Here is a 19,278-nt window from a genome sequence, read left to right as displayed (position 1 = left end):
ATTGCTTGTACCCATACAAAGATTTCTTCAACTTACAAACAAGGTGTTGTTTGCTTTCTTCAACAAATTTTTGAGGTTGATCTATATAGATATCCTCTTCTAATTTTCCATTTAAGAAAGCCATCTTCACATCCATTTGATGCATCTCCAAGTCTATTATTGCCTGGATTGCCTTAATAGTTCTAATAATGTTGAATATGACCATGAAAGCAAATGTTTCATTGAAATTAAGACTTACAACTTATAAGAAGCCTTTGGCAACCAATCTAGCCTTGTATCTCACAATATTATTCATTGCATCTTTCTTGGTTTTAAACACCTACTACCAACCAATTAAAGATCAATTTGGTAGAAGTTGGATCATTTTCCATGTTCCATTGTCTATGAGTAATTTGTACTCTTCTTCCATAGCATTCTCTTACTTCAAAATATAGTAGTATTTATTTATTTTTTGACTTATTAATATGTTGCATAAAACTCTTTTAGAACTAAAATAATAATCTCAATGATATAGCTTATTTATTTTAATAAAAATTTGGATGCAAATATAAGACAAAAGATTAGAAGATGTGTATTACAGTAGAAAAAAGAAAAAAAATCAACCAAACACTGTATAAAATAAAAGACAAGATGCATATGTAAAGAAAATTGGTTAAAAGAGTTTTAATTCCACTTGAATAAATAAAAAAATAAAATAAAATAAAATAAAAATAATAAAAAAATAAAAATTGAGCAAAAATTAAAAATAAAAATTATCACAAAATAAATTATATTTTTTTTCAAATAAAAATTAAAAATTTTGATGTAAAAGAAGATAATAAGATTTAAAATTTTATTTAAGTTATGCTTTAAGTATTGCAATGAAGAAGTATTAAAGTAAATTTCTAAAACTTTTTATTTTATTTTTATTTTTATTTTTATTTTTGTATCTTAATTAGAATTTTAAATTTTACTTTTTTCATGATTTTTCTTAATTAAATGACTAATAAACCATATTTAAAGAAAATTATCATAAAATTTATTTATTTATATTTTAATTTTAAAAATTAGATAATCAATTAATTAAATATTATCATAATTTAAATAAAATTAAAAATATTAATATAAAATTATACACCAATTGAATATAAAAATAAAATATAAAGTAAAATTTCTTAAATTATGTAATTAGATTAACTAACTCTATATATATATTTATTTTAATTTATCAAAAGAGCCATTATAAATATGCTAAAATCTTACTTTATCAATGACAAGCAACATATATGCAAGTCTAAAATAATTTACATCAATAATAGAAGACCAAGCAAATAATTTATATTTTATTTTTTATTTTTTTAAATTCAAGCTTTATTTTTCTATTTTCTAATATATCTTATATTCTTATTATTTAATATTTTGTATTAGAATCCTATTAAATAGTTACAAAACTCTCAAAAATATTTTATAAGAATTTAGATTTAAATTCTATATCAAGATATTGAGATTTTAATAGAATTTTAAATTTTTATAAGAATACAAGTTCAATAAAATATAAAAATAAAAATAAATTTATAAAAAAATGTAACTTAATATATTTTTGTTACACATTAGAAGTTGCTTTAGATATCTACAAGTTTAAAAGAATCAAAAAATAAAAAAAGTAAATATCTTCATAATTTATTTATTTATTTATAGTTTATTTTATGTCTTCAAATATACATTTTTAATTTTAGTACCTCAATAGGAAAAATATATATTTATATTAATAGAAATTTTAATAGAAGATAAAAAAATCATTTTTATTTTATAAAGTAATTTATAGATGCACATTTGTATATAGGATTTCTTTACTAATATTATGTAATTATCACGAACATACTCATGTAAGCCAATAATTACATATATAAATAGGTAGAAGTAAGTAAAAGTAGATAAAAATAAATTAATTCTATAATATTTGATATAGAAGCTTCTTAGAAGCTTCATAGATGATGCTTTGACTTTATAGGTGTCTTTAATTGACTTTTTGGATTAGAAACGTAGTCAACAAGTTGGTCATGTGCCACACATGTTATTAGCTTGAAGACCAAGCTAACAATGTGGCCTATACGTAGAAAAACTTGCCTTGTAAGTCAAGGCATGTGTCCTACAAAATCAACACATATTGGAGGTCCTATAGAATGTCGCCACATAGCCCCTAGTTAGATAGTATATATAGAGACAAGAGTGAAGCCTTCTTCACTCTTGTCAACTCCTTTCTTGCTTCTAGTCTAGTTTCAAGGGTCTCTAGTTTTCTTGTCTTTTGGCAATAGCCATTCCAGTTTCTCTTTCAATATACATACTTGTTTATTTATATTTTGTTATCTTTCTTTGAGTGAAGGCTCACTTGTCTAAATTGCTTTTTCATCAAGTTCTTGTCCTTGACAGATTGAGAAGAGTACACCTACAATATCAGAGCTTTGTCTAATCTTGATTAAGAGTGGATTACCTCTTTTTCTTGATAAGATATAAGCATATTAGAAGTTACGGATTACCCTCTTTTAAACTGATATTGTCTTTAATATTTTCTTTGTTCTCAAGTCCTCTCTTCTATTTGTCTTGAGCAATATTAGACACCTTCTCTTTTCTAAGTGTTATCATGGCAGAACTTATTGAAATGAAGAGTGGAATGGCACAAATGCAAGAGCGATTGAGGGAGTTAATGCTTGCGATGCATCAACTCAATTTACCACCGCAAGGAGCAACAAGATTGGCAGGAAGTGGAGATATAAAAATGGTTGGAGCTACTTCAACATCTGCACCAAATCATGTCCTTTCTCCTATGGTGGAACGCCCTTCCAGTATTAGAGAACCAAGAATTGCCCTACCTGAGAAGTTTGATGGCATCAAATCTAAGTTTCGAGGATTTATCAATCAATGACAACTTGTGATTGAACTTCAATCCCAAAGCTATTCAACTCCAAGATCGCAAGTTAGATTCATTGGTATTCTTCTTTCAAGTTCAGCACTATTGTGGTTTTTATCTTTTCTTGAACGACGAGATCCAATATTGGATAATCTAGAGGCTTTTCTGGTAGAGTTTCGATCCATGTATGGAGAACATGATGCAATTTGTGTTGCAACCAATAAGATCCATATTTTATGACAAGGTAATCAATTAGTAATGTTGTATGCTTTACAATTTCGATAACTTGCAATTGATATCAAGTGGGATGATGCTGCACTTATTAGCCAATTTTTCTACGGATTACAATATGAGGTAAAAAATTAATGCTCAACTTACATGATCTTTATACATTGAATCAAGCAATTGACTTTGCTATGAAGTGTGACAATCACCTTTTTGAATTTCAATCTGAGAACTGTATAAGTGGACCTCAACATTACTATAATTCAATGGTAACACCAACATCTCTTCAACACATACGTTTGGAAGTAGAGGATATGCAAATTGATGAAGTACATTTCAAACCTCTTACTGAGCAAGAAAAGACTCGTCGTCGTTAAGAAGGATTATGTTTATATTGTGAAGAATCAAAACACACTGCTCAACATTGTCCAAAGAAACAATGCAACCACAAAATGAGGAGTATGGCTATCAAAGAAGACAATATGTTGGAAAATGAGTTTGTCCAACTATAATAGAGACCGTATCGCTGAAACCTTGTACAATATCTAGTAAAGATCCTATTCTCTCCTCAGAGCTCTCTCCTTGTTTTACATTAAATGTTATTTTAGGACCTAAACATTACAAAGCCTCTGTCTTGTTAGATTCACGAGCCTTAGTATGTTTCTTAGATGAAAAATTTACTAAAAGACATAGCATATCTTTAATAAAGAAAACTAAACCTGTTCATGTAGAAGTCATAGATGGTCGTTCATTGTCTTCTATAGATATTACTCACGAAATCCTTCCTATAGAAGTAATAATCAATGGTCATAATAGCTTTGTAGTATTTAATATCATTAGATCTCTCTATAATCTAGTCATTTTAGGTTTATCGTGGTTAGAAAAATACAACCCTCAAATAGATTGGATTTCCCAAATTCTTACTTTTTCTAAAAGTATAACTAACAGTGTAATTAATGAAGTAGAGAGTTATAAGTCCAGTTCAATTAAACCCATGTTTATAGGTGCAAAAGTTTTCTTGCATGCTGCTATGAAAGAATCACCATATATTATTTATGCCACACCCGTTTCTAATGGTGCAAAGATTTCACGTGGCATTCCAAGCCAATATCAAGAATTTCAAGATATATTTGAAAAAAAGAATGCGAATACACTCCCAAAACATTGTCCCTATGATTGCTCAATTGACCTTCAAGAAGGAGCACAATCGCCATTTGGACCAATCTACAATTTATCACAAAATGAGTTGACTGAACTCAAGGAGTATATTGAAGAAAATCTAACCAAAAATTTCATATGCCATTCTAAATCTCAAGCAGGAGCTCCAATTCTATTTGTGAAGAAAAAAGATGGATCATTGTGGATGTGTGTTGATTATTGAGGACTCAACAAGATTACCATCAAGAACAGGTATCCACTACCTTTAATATCAGGACTTCTTGATCAGCTGAATCAAGCTAAGATCTATACAAAAATAAATCTCTAGGGAACATACAATCTAATACGCATCAAAGAAAGAGATGAATAGAAGACTGCATTTCGAACTAGGTGTGGATATTTTGAATACAACGTCATGCCTTTTAAACTTACAAAGGCACCAACAAATTTTCAACATCTAATGAATGATGTTTTTTGAGAGTTTTTGGAAGATTTTGTGGTCTGTTATCTAGACGACATCTTGATTTATTCTAAGAATCCAAAAAAACATGAACTTCATGTTTGTCATGTGTTACAAAAATTAAGAGATGTGGGACTCTATGCCAAGATAGAAAAGTGTATATTCTATACTACTCAAGTTGATTTTTTAGGTTAGATCATTTCAAATGATGGACTTATGATGGATCCTAAGAAAATTCAAACTATTATAGATTGGAAGATCCCAAAAACAGTAAGAGATGTCCAATGCTTTTTGGGATTTGCCAACTACTATTGGATCTTCATCAAAGACTTCTCTCGAGTTATAGCTCCACTTACACGTTTGACTTGTAAAGACAAACTCCAATGGAATCAAGAAGCGGAAGTTGCTTTTGAATCTTTGAAGATAGCGTTTGTTTCTGCACCAATCTTGTATCGTGTTGATTTTTCTAAAGCGTTCTTTATGGAAACAGATGCATCAGACTTTGCTCTGGGTGCGATTTTGTCACAAATGGAAACAGATGACAAACTTCATCCAGTAGCCTTTCATTCAAGAAAATTCTCAGCAACAAAAATCAATTATGAGATCCATGACAAAGAACTTCTTATAATTGTGGATTCTTTTCAAGAATAGCATCATTATCTAGAAGGCACTTCCAGTCCAGTCATTGTGTATACGGATCACAAGAAGCTCGAGTATTTCATGTCAACACGCGTATTAAATCATCGCCAAGCTCATTGGAGCATGTCTTTATCAAGATTCGAGTTCATCATCATTTATCGGCCAGAAAAATAACAAGATTTATCTGATGCCTTGTCTAGACATTCTTATCTTGTACCAAAAGAAGGAGATGCAGCTTTTGAGCAACAAAGAACGGTTGTCTTGAAGTCAGAGCAATTTCATCTTTGAGCAATAAAATCAACATTGACTATTGATTTAACTTTTCTCAAGCAAGTCCAGTTAAGTATGTCTTTAGACCCTCTTGTTCATGATATCAAGAATAATTCTTTTAAATCTCATGATCCCTCTAAATTTGAGTTCAAAAACAACCTATTCTATTTTGAAGGACGCCTATATGTTCCAGAAGGAGAAGCACGTTTATGTATTCTTCAAGCTCGTCACGCTTTCCCAATAATAGGACATTTTGGATACAATAAGACTTTGGAGCTGATATCTAGGGATTTTTGGTGACCTCAAATGTGGAAGGTAGTCAAAGATTTTGTACAATCATTTGATATTTGCTCAAGATCAAAAACTCATCATCATCGACCTTTTGGACTTCTTCAGCCATTACTCACTCCAGAACAATCATGGTCTTCTGTTTCTATGGACTTCATCACGGATCTTCCAATCTCAGATTCTTATGACTCTATATTCGTGATAGTAGCTCGTTTAATCAAGATGGCATATTTTGTACCATGTACAAAATCTATCACAGGTGAAGAAACAACTAAGTTCTTTCTTGACAATATCTATCGCTATTATGGATTACCCAAGGATATTATTTCAGATAGGAGAAGTCAATTTGTATCAAGATTTTGGCAGACTCTTTTTAAGATTCTAAAAGTGGATATAAAACTATCTTTGGCATTCCATCTTCAAACTGATGGACAAACAGAGCGTGTTAATCAAGTTTTGGAGCAATATTTAAGATGTACTATTAACTACCAACAAGTTGATTGGACAACTCTTTTGCCATTGGCAAAGTTTGCTTACAATAACACGGTACATTCTTCTATAAAACAAACACCTTTCTTTGTTAATTATGGTTATCATGTACGACTTGATACTTTTGACTTTTCAAAAGTTGATAATCTTGCTGCGAAAGATTTGGCGATTCATTTGTCAGAGCTATATGCAACGATGAAGGTGTAGTTAAAAGAGGTTCAAGAACAACAAAAGGTCAATGCAGATGTCTATTGAAAAGAACAACCACCATTTCACTTGGGTGATAAGGTATGGCTACTTTGTCGAATTATCAAGACCACTCGTCCTTGTGACAAGTTGGACTATCGAAGGTTGAGACCATTTTCTATTTCTACACAAATCAATCCACTCGCATATCGTTTACATCTACCGGAGTCAATGAAAATCCATCTAGTATTCCACATGTCTCTTCTTAAACCATACAAGACAGTGGACAGACCAAAAAGACGACAAGCTCCACCTCCTCCTATAGAAGTGGACAATAATGAAGAGTTTGAAGTAGAAGAAGTCTTAGATTCAAGGCGGTGCTGAAATAAATTAAAATATCTTGTCCATTGGCACGGATATAATATTAGTGAAAGCACATAGGAGCCAGTAAAGAATCTTGCAAATACAGCAAAGGCGGTGGAGACTTTTCATCAACGACATCCATCAAAGTCAAGATGAAAACCTTCTTTATAAAAGAAACAACATCTAGGCAAGATAATATTCTACTTTCAATCCTTGTTTATAGTTTCTTTGTAGTTGTGAAGCTCGGAAGATGGAGAATCAACAACCAGCGGATTCGATTCAAGAGCCTTCATTTGCTGACCTGCCAGATGAGACGTTATGATTGTTACAACCTTCAAGACGACGCAATCGAGATGAAGATCTTCAAGAACGACATGTTCTTCCTCGAATAGATGGCGAGATACAACGCGTTTGGTATCACGACTTGGGAAGAGACTCCCGATGTTTGGTGATTTACTCGAAGTAAGAACAACTTATGATGGTGTTCCAAATGTTCTATTCGAAGGAAGTTATGAAGGCCTCAACAATGATCAAATAATTGGGTGGTCTTCCTGCTCTAGTATGGGACACTACCGATGGTTGAGAGGCCCTATCAATCATCTTTGAAGAGAACAAAGATTAGAGTATGTGGCGAATACAATTTGTCGCATCATAGATTTTTTCAACATATGATGACCGCTCCTCATGGAACTCGTCCCTAGAAGGGGGGATAATGTCATGGACATACTCATGTATTCAAATGAAATTAATTAAATTTTAAATAATAAAAATTTATATAAATCATTATAGAATAATAAAATTTAAAGATATAATAAAAACTTCTACTTAGCATTTAATTATTTTGTTTTGTTATGGCTATAATTTAGTTTTTGAATAATAGATGTATTAAAAGAATAATATTGAAAAGTTTGTCAAAGTGTTATGTTTTATTTATTTATTTAAAATAAAATAAAATAAAGTAAACTAATCAATAAAATCTTGAAAGTTATATTTTCACAAATTTAAAATCTCTTAAATCATTTTTGTCTTTAGTCATTTTTTTTTTTTTTTTGATTTTCTACTTTCTTCAAACTTAACTTAACATTTCCTTAATGTTGTTAAGAAAATGTTAGAAAATATAAAAATTTAGAACATTTACACTTCTTTTCTATAAGTAATGCGCTTCTTTACAAAATTTTATGAAGTGACACAATTCTACCCTCTTTTGCTAACTTCAAGCATCATCTAACTACCATCAATAAAGAAACAAAGTTTTAAGATTAACTGTAGTTATAGAACAAAATGTTCTTCACCACAAAAATATTGTAATACATCATTAGTTCAAATTGTCATATACATATTCGTCCTATTTCAGTTCACGAATACTTTAAATCTCTACAAATCGATTGAAAATTGCATGAATAAAAACATTTCTGAGTAAAATTTACTAATTTGTTACCAAACTATGGCAATGAAAATTGAATGCTATCGTCGTTTAAGCTGATACATAAAACAAATGCTAGAAAACTATCAATCCATATTGAATGCTCAACTTTCATGCTAACATCCGAACAGGTAGGTCAATACAGCCAATTGATCAATCGGCCAACAGAGAGCAGCCACAAGCATCATCAGATTATCTCTCAACCGGAATTGACAGAGTCTTGCGACCAACGCAAGCTGACAACGTGGGTACATGTGGAGCATCTGCTCTCTCTCTCTCTCTCTCTCTCTCTCTCTTTCTCATCGTATTTGCTTTCCTGCAATTGTATACTTTCAATGTACAAGCCACATTTGGACCCGAGGATGTGACCAAAACCTCGCCTCGCACCCACCTACTATGGTACATAACCTCTTTTGATGAAGACTCTCTGCTTACTGCTTTTACACCCTTTCGTTGCAGGGGTGAAGCATCGGAGTCACCCAGTTTAACCCCGCCTATACAAACCCATAGCCCAAAAGATTCACACATAGTACACCATGCCGACATGAAGCAGGCACTCGTGCGGGATGTTGAGCACCACGTGACTATCTCTACTTATCCTCCGCAGGAAGGTGTAGATATAATTGATGACCACCTTCTTGAAGAGGCTCGCATCCTTTCTCGCTTTGACAACGTTGTTGCCGAGGATGTAGACGACTCCAGATTCTTTGCACGAGTTGAGAAAGGCAACTTCGTCTTGTGAATCAGAACTGGTGCCGTTGACGCTTTGTGTTTGAATGCTACCTTCTTGATAAGTCGATGTGGTGGCCAAATTGATGTCTGACACGGGATATTCAGTGCAGCAACCTTCGTCGATGGAGTTTCCTTCTCCCATAAGCCCGTGCAATCTCAGCAACCTTAGCAAATTCAACCGGTTTGAAGATTCCGTCGGCATGGCTGGCAGTGACGCAACGCTCTGCTGCTCCTCAGGAGTCCAACTGGCTGCCATGGATTCTAGGTCCGAGGTCTCTCGTTTGGATTCAATCTCAACAAACTTAATCAAGCTACGGATGAGTAATTGCTCAAAATCATCGTCCTTCTTGTGTATATCTTTGTACCCATACCGCGCCGCACAGCGATACATAGAGTAAGCCCTCGTTCCAATGCGACGGACTAGAAACCTTTCTGCTTGTGGCACCGTGTTTACCGGTAAGTACTTCACACAGACGAAGACGACTGTGGAATGAATGGCAGGGAGGTTGGTGATGAAATGCGAAAACAACGGCGGAACTCCGTGGGCGAGATCCGTATACATAAGACCAATACCAGGGACGCGCACCAGGCCAAGACTGGGCCCCAGTCCGAGCAACCATCCCACCGAAACTTTGTGTTGCATCTCGTACTCGTAACGTTTTGACGTTCCGTAATGCCATGTGTACATGACGGTGCCAAAGACTGCAGCAATGACAAGAGGCACCCAGCCTCCTTGAGTTGTCTTGAACAGGACCGCACTGATGTAAACTCCTTCGATTGATGCAAATACAATTAAGAATAGCAAGGCGAGGAGGAAGTGCTTGCGCCAGATGATGACTATCACCAGAGTCATGAGTAGGGTGGTGACGATCATGACCATGACAACGGCAATGCCTGCACACATAGACGGAAACATTAATGTAGTTTAGATTAGATATTCAGATTAGGTACTATGTTAAGAAGAGAAGGACCTGTTAGGTTTTAGAGGAGAAAACGAGAATCCTTTACCGTAAGCGTTGCCGATTTCATCCGTGTCTCGAAAACCAGCTGTGACGCTGAGACATAGAACCATAAGTATCCAGTTGATTTCGGGTATGTATACTTGCCCCACGATGTTGTTCGATGTGTGCACAACCTTCACGCGTGGGAAACATCCCAAGGCTGCCGATTGCTTGACGATGGAAAACGTAGCGGTGATTATGGCTTGGCTTGCAATCATGGCTGAGATTGTTGCCAAGACAAAGATTGGCCAGTATATCCTACCTGTAAAGAACGACAACAACAGAATGTAAGAAAATGAAATCGGCCTAAGAAACTTTGTAAGTGTAACTCCACTTGGGACAGAACAAAGATGTTTCTTTCTCTCAAAATGCACACCAGCACAGTGAAAGTTGAATAACAGCTACGATCATACGATCATAGTTGATTAACAGGAAGAATTGACGATCATACGTGGAAGGGAGGCATAGAAAGGGTCGTTGACGTGTTCCATGTGTTCCACAAGGTATGCAGACTGCCCAAGATAAGTCAGAATTAGGCAGGGATATACTAAAGAAGTGAAGGCAATCTGCACGAAAACCAACACTTCTCATGAGAGTTACAGAGAACAATCCAACTGCTTTAAGGGACAAAATCTATTTTGCGAAGAACCAAATATCCAGTTCACATATTTGGCTTCACCTGAATAGACCGGAAACTGAAGTGACCCAAATCGGCAAACATCGCTTCCGTCCCTGGCAAAGTTGAGTCCAAACGTAGCGTTAAGAATCCACTCTATATATTCAATTCATGAGACTAATTCAGCATGTATTTAGACATCAGTTAGATAAACGTGAACACTCAATAATGTAGTCAGTTTGGTATAATTTTTGAGTAAAGAATAGGGCTGTGCTAGTAAAAGTAGCATCCATACCTGTCATACAAAGCACAATGCCTCCTAGATGCTCCCACCCTTGTCTTCCGTTTCTTCTAAAGAAGTATACGATTTCGAGGGGATTTAAGGCTAAGAAGATTGATTTCTCCCATTTAATTATGTTGTAGCAACCAATAAGAGCAAGCGATAGAAACCAAGTGAGAAATATTGGCGCAAACAAGAATGAGATTCTGTCTGTGCCGAAGCGCTGCAGGCTGAAGAGTATAACCAGGATGAGACATGAGATGACCGTCACCAAATCTGCGGAGACAGTGCTGAAAGATTAGAGGAGACTTGAATGAATTCATCAACGGACCATGAAATCTGAAGGAAAAAAACGTACAAACGCATATTAGAATTGGTTGCTAAGGTAAACAAAAGCTGTTACGTGAAGAATTAGAGTTAAAACTGTAGACATTAGAAGCAAGACACTGCATGATAAGGTTAAGATAATCACTTGTATCCAAGTTGGAAGAAGCAGCTTTGATCCCAACAACTGCTGACAAGACTGCAGAGTGCAAAAGATGAAGCATCATCAGACTTGTGCAATGCCACTTGCATCTCCTTCAAGTGATCCAGATAGACAGAACATCATATTGTGTCATCTTTGAATAAGCATCAGGTTCTGGAAACAGGAGACCATCTCATCAAGGAAGATACTATTGGTTAGCGATTGAAACTCAAATGCATTACAATAGCAAAAATCTCGAGAAACATTTCGATTTTATTGAAATCACTCCTCAAACCCTAAATCTCTACCCTTTACAGTCAGGTGCAAGGCAAGCCACTGGAAAATGGATTTTGTTTCTACTGTGAAACCTTGCCTAGTAAGTTGGAAAATCGACTGCTTACCTGAGATTGATGGGGTTAATATACCGTCGCCAATCACCATGCAGGTCCCGAAGATAACAATGGCTAACAGCACTTTCTGCGCAGTGATACTGTTCTCCAGCTTCCTCTGCATCCAGGTTTTGCGGTTGACGTTGTCAACAAGGTATGTGGTGAGTTCCACATCGGAAGGATGTTGATTTGGTAGGGAACTTATGTTACAGTACCGACAGAGAATAGAGTAAAGAGCAAAAGAACCCCCTGCGCCAAACAAGATAGTCCAAGTGAGGACTACATGACCTTCCAGGATTTTGGGATTTTACAACGAATATCGATAATGCAGGCAAGTGGAGTACGCCGATGAATCAGCACAAGAAATCAAATCAGCATTCGAAATGCAAGAGTGGAAGCAACTACCTTCACCATTGTCGTTAGCTCTCAACACAATAAGGACGTATTTGATCAGAGGAATTATGGTAAGAGTGTAGATGATGAGAGATAAAGCTCCAATTATGTCACTCTTGTTGCTCACTCCTACATTAGCAAAAGTGCTCTTGAATACATACAATGGTGATGTGCCCAAGTCTCCATAGACCACCCCAAGGCTCTGATATGCTAGACGCAACACCGTAGTCAGAGATACAGCCTGCAACACACAAGGAAACAGTCTTGTTACAAAACAAAATTTTCTGCAAGACCCTAAATCGACTCTGAACCTTGTCACAACGGCAACAAGGTCTAGTAGAAAAAATACATTACTAACAGGACAGAAAACCAAATACATGCAAGACATGCCTCTGCCGTAGATTCCAAAATTTATCCAGTACACGCCGTACGGTGTCCTCCAAAATAATAACCGAAAACCGCTAACGATGCAGTATATTCTTACAGAGAAACCCGTGCGTCACTGAAAGCTCTCTATTCTCTGCTTGCGCAAACAATCGCTAGGCGCGGGAGGGGGTGGTGCTTCTATCTCTAATGCTATCCGGTAAAAAACGCGAAAAATACACGTGACAGATACCAAACTGCAATTTCTCACGGCCAAAAGACTCAGGTTCTACACGCTACCACGAATCCAGTCGACATTCGTTTGTAAACCCATCTGCAAGAAAAAGGCTTCACAAACGAAACAGACGCCATGGGAGATCCAGGATTTCTCAACCATGAATGCTTTGTCCACCCCCAATAACACTCTCCAAACCCAGCCACGGACTGCCATTGTACAAGCTCTAACACGTCCACATCATGAATTATCACCCCTCGCAGACCCAAGATTGTCGCAATTCTTCATTAGCACACCAGCAACATGCAATACGATTCTGAGGGTAGCAAAGAAAAGTATTCTCCGAGGATTCAAAGATAAACTTAGGTTAATTACTCAACATATTGAATAAAGTACTCATCTAATAGAAAGTTGTATATAAAACAACCAACGGTTGCACTGCAACTCACGTGAAAACGAAAGAGAAAGCACTAGAACCCACCGTCTCTCTTCATCAAACCATCGCAGGCTCCAGCCTTTCAACACACCCGTAGAGCAGAACTGCCACTCTAATGCTGCAAATTCCGGCGGTAATCCTCACACTAAAACTCTTAAACACTAAAATACCACTTCTTCTATAAAAAAGCCCATACAAAATCAATCTCGCAACCTGCACGACAAACGCCGGAACCAACCAGACGCGATACTCGAAAATCACCCAAAATGCTACCAAAATAATCATCCTTCCACAAAAACTTCCTCGCTGAGTGCGAACCGAGTGCGAATCAGCTACGGCTCGCGAAGGAATGCGCGACGACGCACCTGATTGCGGTACATGGATTCAACGATGTCGGCCTCGGCTCCCAGTGGCTGATCAATGCGCTGATCCATGCCCCACAGGCGCCCTTGGTTGGCCTGCTCAGTGTTACCAGAACTTCTCGCGTCTTCGGAATCCTCCGACGCCATCACGGTCGACATGTTACTTCAATTGCGAAAAAACGCAACTCCTGAGGACCGGATCAACAAGCACTCACTCGCTCATTCATTCCTGCAACAAGCAAGCAAGCAATCAATCATCAACAATCCCTCGGCATCGACACAAGCCTTAAGAGCTCGCTGCGCGGCGAAAGGTCCGACTTGGCTTCGTCCCGATTCGTGCAACGCCACAAAATCCTACATGGACTGAGGGAATTATCTGAGGTGGCGGTTTCGCCCCCACTTACGCGGCATCCCCCTAGACTACTCCCCTGCCCCTACCTCTGGCCGTTACCGGATAATCATGCTATTTTTACCGGTTGCTCCCGTTGCTGGGCCAATAGAGGCCAAGTCCGCGTTCCCGGTAGGTTGGGATCGTGAGACGTTCACAAGGTTCAGATAGATTTGGCTCCCTTGGGAACGGCATCTGAGGTTGCTCCAGACGGAATGTTCCCTTGAAATTCCTTTATTATTAAATATATATACTCCTGCACATTCTTCAATACGTTCTCAGTTGCTGTGGCAAGAATAATATAAATACCCAGTTCCAACTACGTTCGGGCATCCCATCTGGGCAAGATTTAAAAATGGTTAAAAAACATTAAATAAATTTAAAAAGTAAAAAAAGTTAAAACTTGTGGTCGGGAATCTAAGTCGTCTTCACAAACTGAGGGCATTCTGCATTTAGAATGTGTTTCTAATGGAACTCCCTTTTAAGTCTTTTATGCAATATTCGATTCATCGTGTTCAGAGGAAATTTACGATGATGATGATGATACCTTTGAATATGATTTGTCAAATGATTATCACGTTTAGACAAGTATCATTGAAGCCAAATGATATGTATACCAGATCTTATAAAGTATGTGTGTGTGTATGTGTGTGTGTGTCTGTATTTGTGCATACATATGCAAAAGTTAGAATTGCATCTTAATATTTACTTCTTCTGACTTGTATGAATGTTTCTTTTTACATCGTATGGATAAAATAGATTATTCTGTTTAGTTAACTATTTCATTAGTATTACATTATTGTAATTTGGATTAAAAGGGATTTGTTTTATATGGTTCACTGTATTGTTTCAGCTAATTAATTGTTATCACAGCTGATGATTTGTCTGCAATTAGAAAGAAAAGTTGATAAAAATTCCCAGCATATTTTTTAGAATTTAAAACAGAACTTTATAAAGATAAACAAATGAGCTTTTAAAGAAAATATTTTCTATATATATTTTTTAAAAAATTCTGTTAAGGGTTGACAGAAAACTAACTCAGTTTTTTTTATTGCAAAATGTATATTTATTACAATGGATTTATGATACAACTTAAACACTAACACACTATTAACAAAAACTGTAAGAGCTAGAGTCTTCAATCCTTGTTTGTTTACATATCAAGGGGAGAATAAGGGGATGAATAAAACGTGGATGAACAGAACCTGAATGGATGAGGATGGGGACAGCCAAATTGTGTGTTCCAGATCGCGGTTATTGTCCACCTCAGCACGTCTGACAAGCAGTCATACTCCTGATGGGAATTGCGGGAATATTATTAAAAGGCGCCAAAATCCACGCAATCTGTGCTGTTCCACTTTGGGTCGCTTTGGCACTGCCAAGTGTCGTCTCGTGAGAGGTCGAAGCTCAGACACGTCTCATAGGCCGTGCCAAGTCGGCTTCTATCGGTGTTGCGTGCCAAAGTGGGTGTACTCTGAAAATCCTGGACTACGAAATAATAATAATGTATATGTGAATAACATTAAATTCTCTAAGTTTTATTATAAATGACTATAGCGAATTCAGTCTAAAATAGTTGGATAACCTATGTATTTAATAGCAACTGATACTAATAACCTAATTATTGTCTCAATAACAAATAGTTTTATTGTTATAGCATGCTCATAATGCTCAACTGATTTTTATTTTTTTAAATTATTCTTTTCTTTCTTTATACTAGAAAATCGGATAAGATTTTTGTAGTAAATGTCCATAACTACTTCAAGTTTTACAAAAGCTGAATTACATCTCAAGTTCTATAAATTCAGTATTTATTAATTTGTTTATTTATTTGGACAATTATAAATCACTTATTTCACTTCATTTAAAACTTGAATCTCTATTTATTTTTTGATATTTTATTCGCCATTCTTTTAGACTATGTCTAAATTACAAGCTATTTAAGAGTAACAAAATTAATACCTGAATCTAATATTTCAATAGTGCATTGAGTTTTTCTTGTGCGTCTACCAATTACTTTTAAATTCGACTGGGGTTTTATTCAATTTTAGGAAAATAAAATTTGAAGTTATTAAGGTAATCATCTGTGAGATCATTCAATGGGTTAGTACCAACAAACCATGTTGCTTTTAATATTCATATAATGCATTGAAGCAAACATAGCAATAATCAAATATTAGCTCTATTTTAGTCTTTTAATGCTGTTTTAGAAATAAATAAAATAAAATAGTGTCTTCAAGTATACATTTTATTATTCCTTTTTAATTATTTTTTTCTGATTTTGATTTCCAGATTATAAATACTTGTGAGAAAATAAAATAATAAAATAAAATAAATCATTAAAATATTAAAAGTTGAACTAAAAAATGAAAATCAAAATAAGTAAATACTTTATCCCACGACTGTTTAATATGCTTAGTATTTTAAAAGTAAATTGAAAACATTAAGAAATACAGAAAAAATAAAAAATAAAAAAAATCATATACATCTGAAACTATACAAGATAAAAAATAAAAATAATTGAAAAAATTCACTGAAAAAAGGAATCAAAGATGCAAATAAAATATTGATTTGTTTGCACAATATGTGGAATTGTAGACAAACCGTTACTTCTTCCCTGATTCATTCAAGCAATTCCCTTAATTTCCTCAACTTTTTCTAACTTTGCACTTTCTGTTATAGTGGATATTTGACTATTGGACATCCCTGATTCCAAGTGTTTGTAGGAAACTATCAAAACGAATATATGTTTTAAAACTTTACCATTTTAAACTATTCATATTACATTTCTCCACGCTCTTGAAACAACTATTAATCCTTCTACCCCCAATTCGGATAAGACTTGGTTTTCCAAATATTGTTAGAATACTAATAATAACAATTAGATAAATGAAAGATAAAGAAATAAATATTATAAATTACATGAGGAGTACATCACTTCGACTTGAATGACTTTCAACTAGTTTTATTTTACCATGATTAAAAAAATAAAAATAAAAATTACTGTTGCATTGCTGTCAAGTAAGAGAAATTAAAACCAAACTCTTTGATATTATTGAAGTAATCCTTGTGGCAGGGAGTCACATTTTCACCTTTAAATTATAAAATCCTATACATATTACAAGATGAAAGCTTTTTGATCCATCAATTCTAATAAAAAAAATATTATACCTCTATTTTTATTGTCCTTTTTGAAATTCCTCATTGTCAAATATAACATATAATCAATCCAACCAATATTTCAACAGGAGGTTTCAAACATGGCACTTTCAAAAAACCAAATAATTGGGATATCAAAAACCAATAAGGCCATGTTTAAAACCCCCCAATAGTACAACTGTATACCGATGCACAACCCATTTGTTTTGGATTGGAGCAATAAAGGACGTAGACTAGGCTTTTATTGAGACAATTTCTATTCATCCCAAACAAGTCCAATCCTACCCATTTTTGCCTCGATTTAGATATCCATGTTGCCCTTTCTCTTGAATCAAGGCCTGCTTTGCACTGCTAGGCTAAATTTCAACATTCTTTTTTAAATGCATGTCCTTACCCACATGCAAAAAATAAGAGCAAGATGAGCAGTGACAAAGGTGACTGGCAAGGGGGGGGGGGGGATTGAGAAGAAGCCACTCAAGGGAGAAATCCGATCCATTGTGATCGGCCACGAGGCGCAAGTGAGGAGCACTGCACTGGCCCTGCAAATGGCGGCATGACGGAATTGGATGAATTTGCATCTGCTGCAGTGACAGGACGATGGCGGTATTGCGCGGCTGGAAAAAAAACCGTCGCAAGTTTCTAGCAACATCACGATGACAGCGAAATAGAGATCTCCGTGTCCGTCGCACCGAAGCTGCCCGTCTACTGGTGCCAAAGCTCCACTACGGAAGTGATTCCGGACGCCAGCAGCTGAATTCAATGCTGTGAATCCCATGGAAGCGGCTATTTGCAACCGGGAATAAAATAACACAAGATTATATTGAACTGATCGGACCTGAACAGGTCTACACGTATATAGGCAGAGTAACGGGGTTGACCCTGAGATAGATGGATGAACGTTTTTCTCCTACAAGAGTTTATGCCAACACGCCTTATTACTTTGGAACAGTGGAACGAGAACTAAAGAAAAACCCTAGCAGCAATTTGGCTAATCCTAATATAAGCTGTAGACTGAGCTATGGAAGTTCATTTGTTTATAGTTATACTTATGTCGTTGTTACTGATGATTGAGAAGCCAGTGGTGATTACGATAATAGTAGAAGAGCGTTGGTTCTAGATCGCTTTGTTGGTTTCCTTGTCGTGTTGGTTTCGCGGAAGAGGAGGTGTGTCTCCTTGTCTTGAATGTCGTGCGGTACAAACTGAAGAGACATCTAGTGTCTGCAATTTAAGCTGCACAGTGTTTTCGCCGTTTGAGAATGAATTTGCATAGGATGTACGTGTGAGTTCTAGTTTGCTTGTTCGGGACGTTGATTCCGAGATTCAGGATTCGGCTGAAGTTAAGAACATTATAGCTAGAAAAATTCAAAAATAAAATTTAGCAATGGAAATTGAGAAAGAATTGGATAGTTTCGTTGCAGAAGAAGAAGTCCTTCAAAGTGCATTGGAAGAAATCGAGAAAGGGGTTCTCGTTTTATGTTCCGTGTTAAAGGAGCAGTTGGATAGTGTGATCATTCCTCGATTGATCAAAAATCTGGATTGTTTAGATGATGTTTACAAATTGCAGAATAACTTGAGAAAGGTATGTTTGCTGTGGAAGGATTTTATATTAGAGCAAGAGCAGTGGCTATATAATCAAAGAAGTTACGTTGATCGGTTGGCTGCCATTTGTACTGAAGATGTGTGTTGTTAACTGATTTCTATCATCGAGCTGGATTGTTTCTTAATAGTCAAATGAGTTGTGGCTGACTTAACTATGTCATGATAGTCGCATAATTGTAATCTTTGTTTGAATTTTTGAAATATAGATTTTCCTAAAGATTTGGTGATAAAATTTCCATTTTGTTCTGTGGATGGAACAAACTACAGGTATATATTGCCACTTGTGATTTTTTCACAAGTAAAATGATAATGTGGAGTGCTGTATTTTCTACATTGATTTATATTTGGCTTCATTGTCACAATGAATGATGACAGGTCGATTTATTTTGAGACCAAGATTGTTGATTAATTTCTATAGCCAAGTTGTTGTAATGTTGTCGTGATGTAACATGATAGAGAGAAGAAACGAAT

At 35.6% G+C, this 19,278-nt stretch overlaps 1 protein-coding gene across 2 annotated transcripts; it reads right to left on the bottom strand.

Annotated features, from left to right (window-relative positions):
* Nucleotides 1-8,537: 8,537 nt before the first annotated feature.
* On the bottom strand, nucleotides 8,538-13,910 carry LOC112281552 (putative potassium transporter 11). Of its 2 annotated transcripts, none has more exons than XM_073533730.2 (9): nucleotides 13,665-13,910; nucleotides 12,278-12,506; nucleotides 11,885-12,121; nucleotides 11,490-11,540; nucleotides 11,033-11,293; nucleotides 10,801-10,853; nucleotides 10,573-10,687; nucleotides 10,129-10,383; nucleotides 8,538-10,014 (listed from the first exon to the last, which is right to left on the bottom strand). In XM_073533730.2, exons 1-9 carry the CDS (start codon nucleotides 13,818-13,820, stop codon nucleotides 8,909-8,911), a joined length of 2,463 nt encoding a protein of 820 aa, XP_073389831.1. In that variant the 5' UTR covers nucleotides 13,821-13,910; the 3' UTR covers nucleotides 8,538-8,908. The 2 variants fall into 2 exon arrangements, with proteins under 2 accessions (XP_073389831.1, XP_073389832.1); XM_073533731.2 differs by having other exon boundaries at nucleotides 10,573-10,633.
* Between the last annotated feature and the right edge of the window lie 5,368 nt (nucleotides 13,911-19,278).

This window comes from Physcomitrium patens, chromosome 4 (assembly GCF_059467195.1).
Source record: "Physcomitrium patens ecotype Gransden chromosome 4, ASM5946719v1, whole genome shotgun sequence".
NCBI classification, from domain to species: Eukaryota; Viridiplantae; Streptophyta; class Bryopsida; order Funariales; family Funariaceae; genus Physcomitrium; species Physcomitrium patens.
The sequence above is the reverse complement of the archived record's forward strand: the minus strand, read 5'-3'. Positions and strand labels throughout refer to the sequence as shown.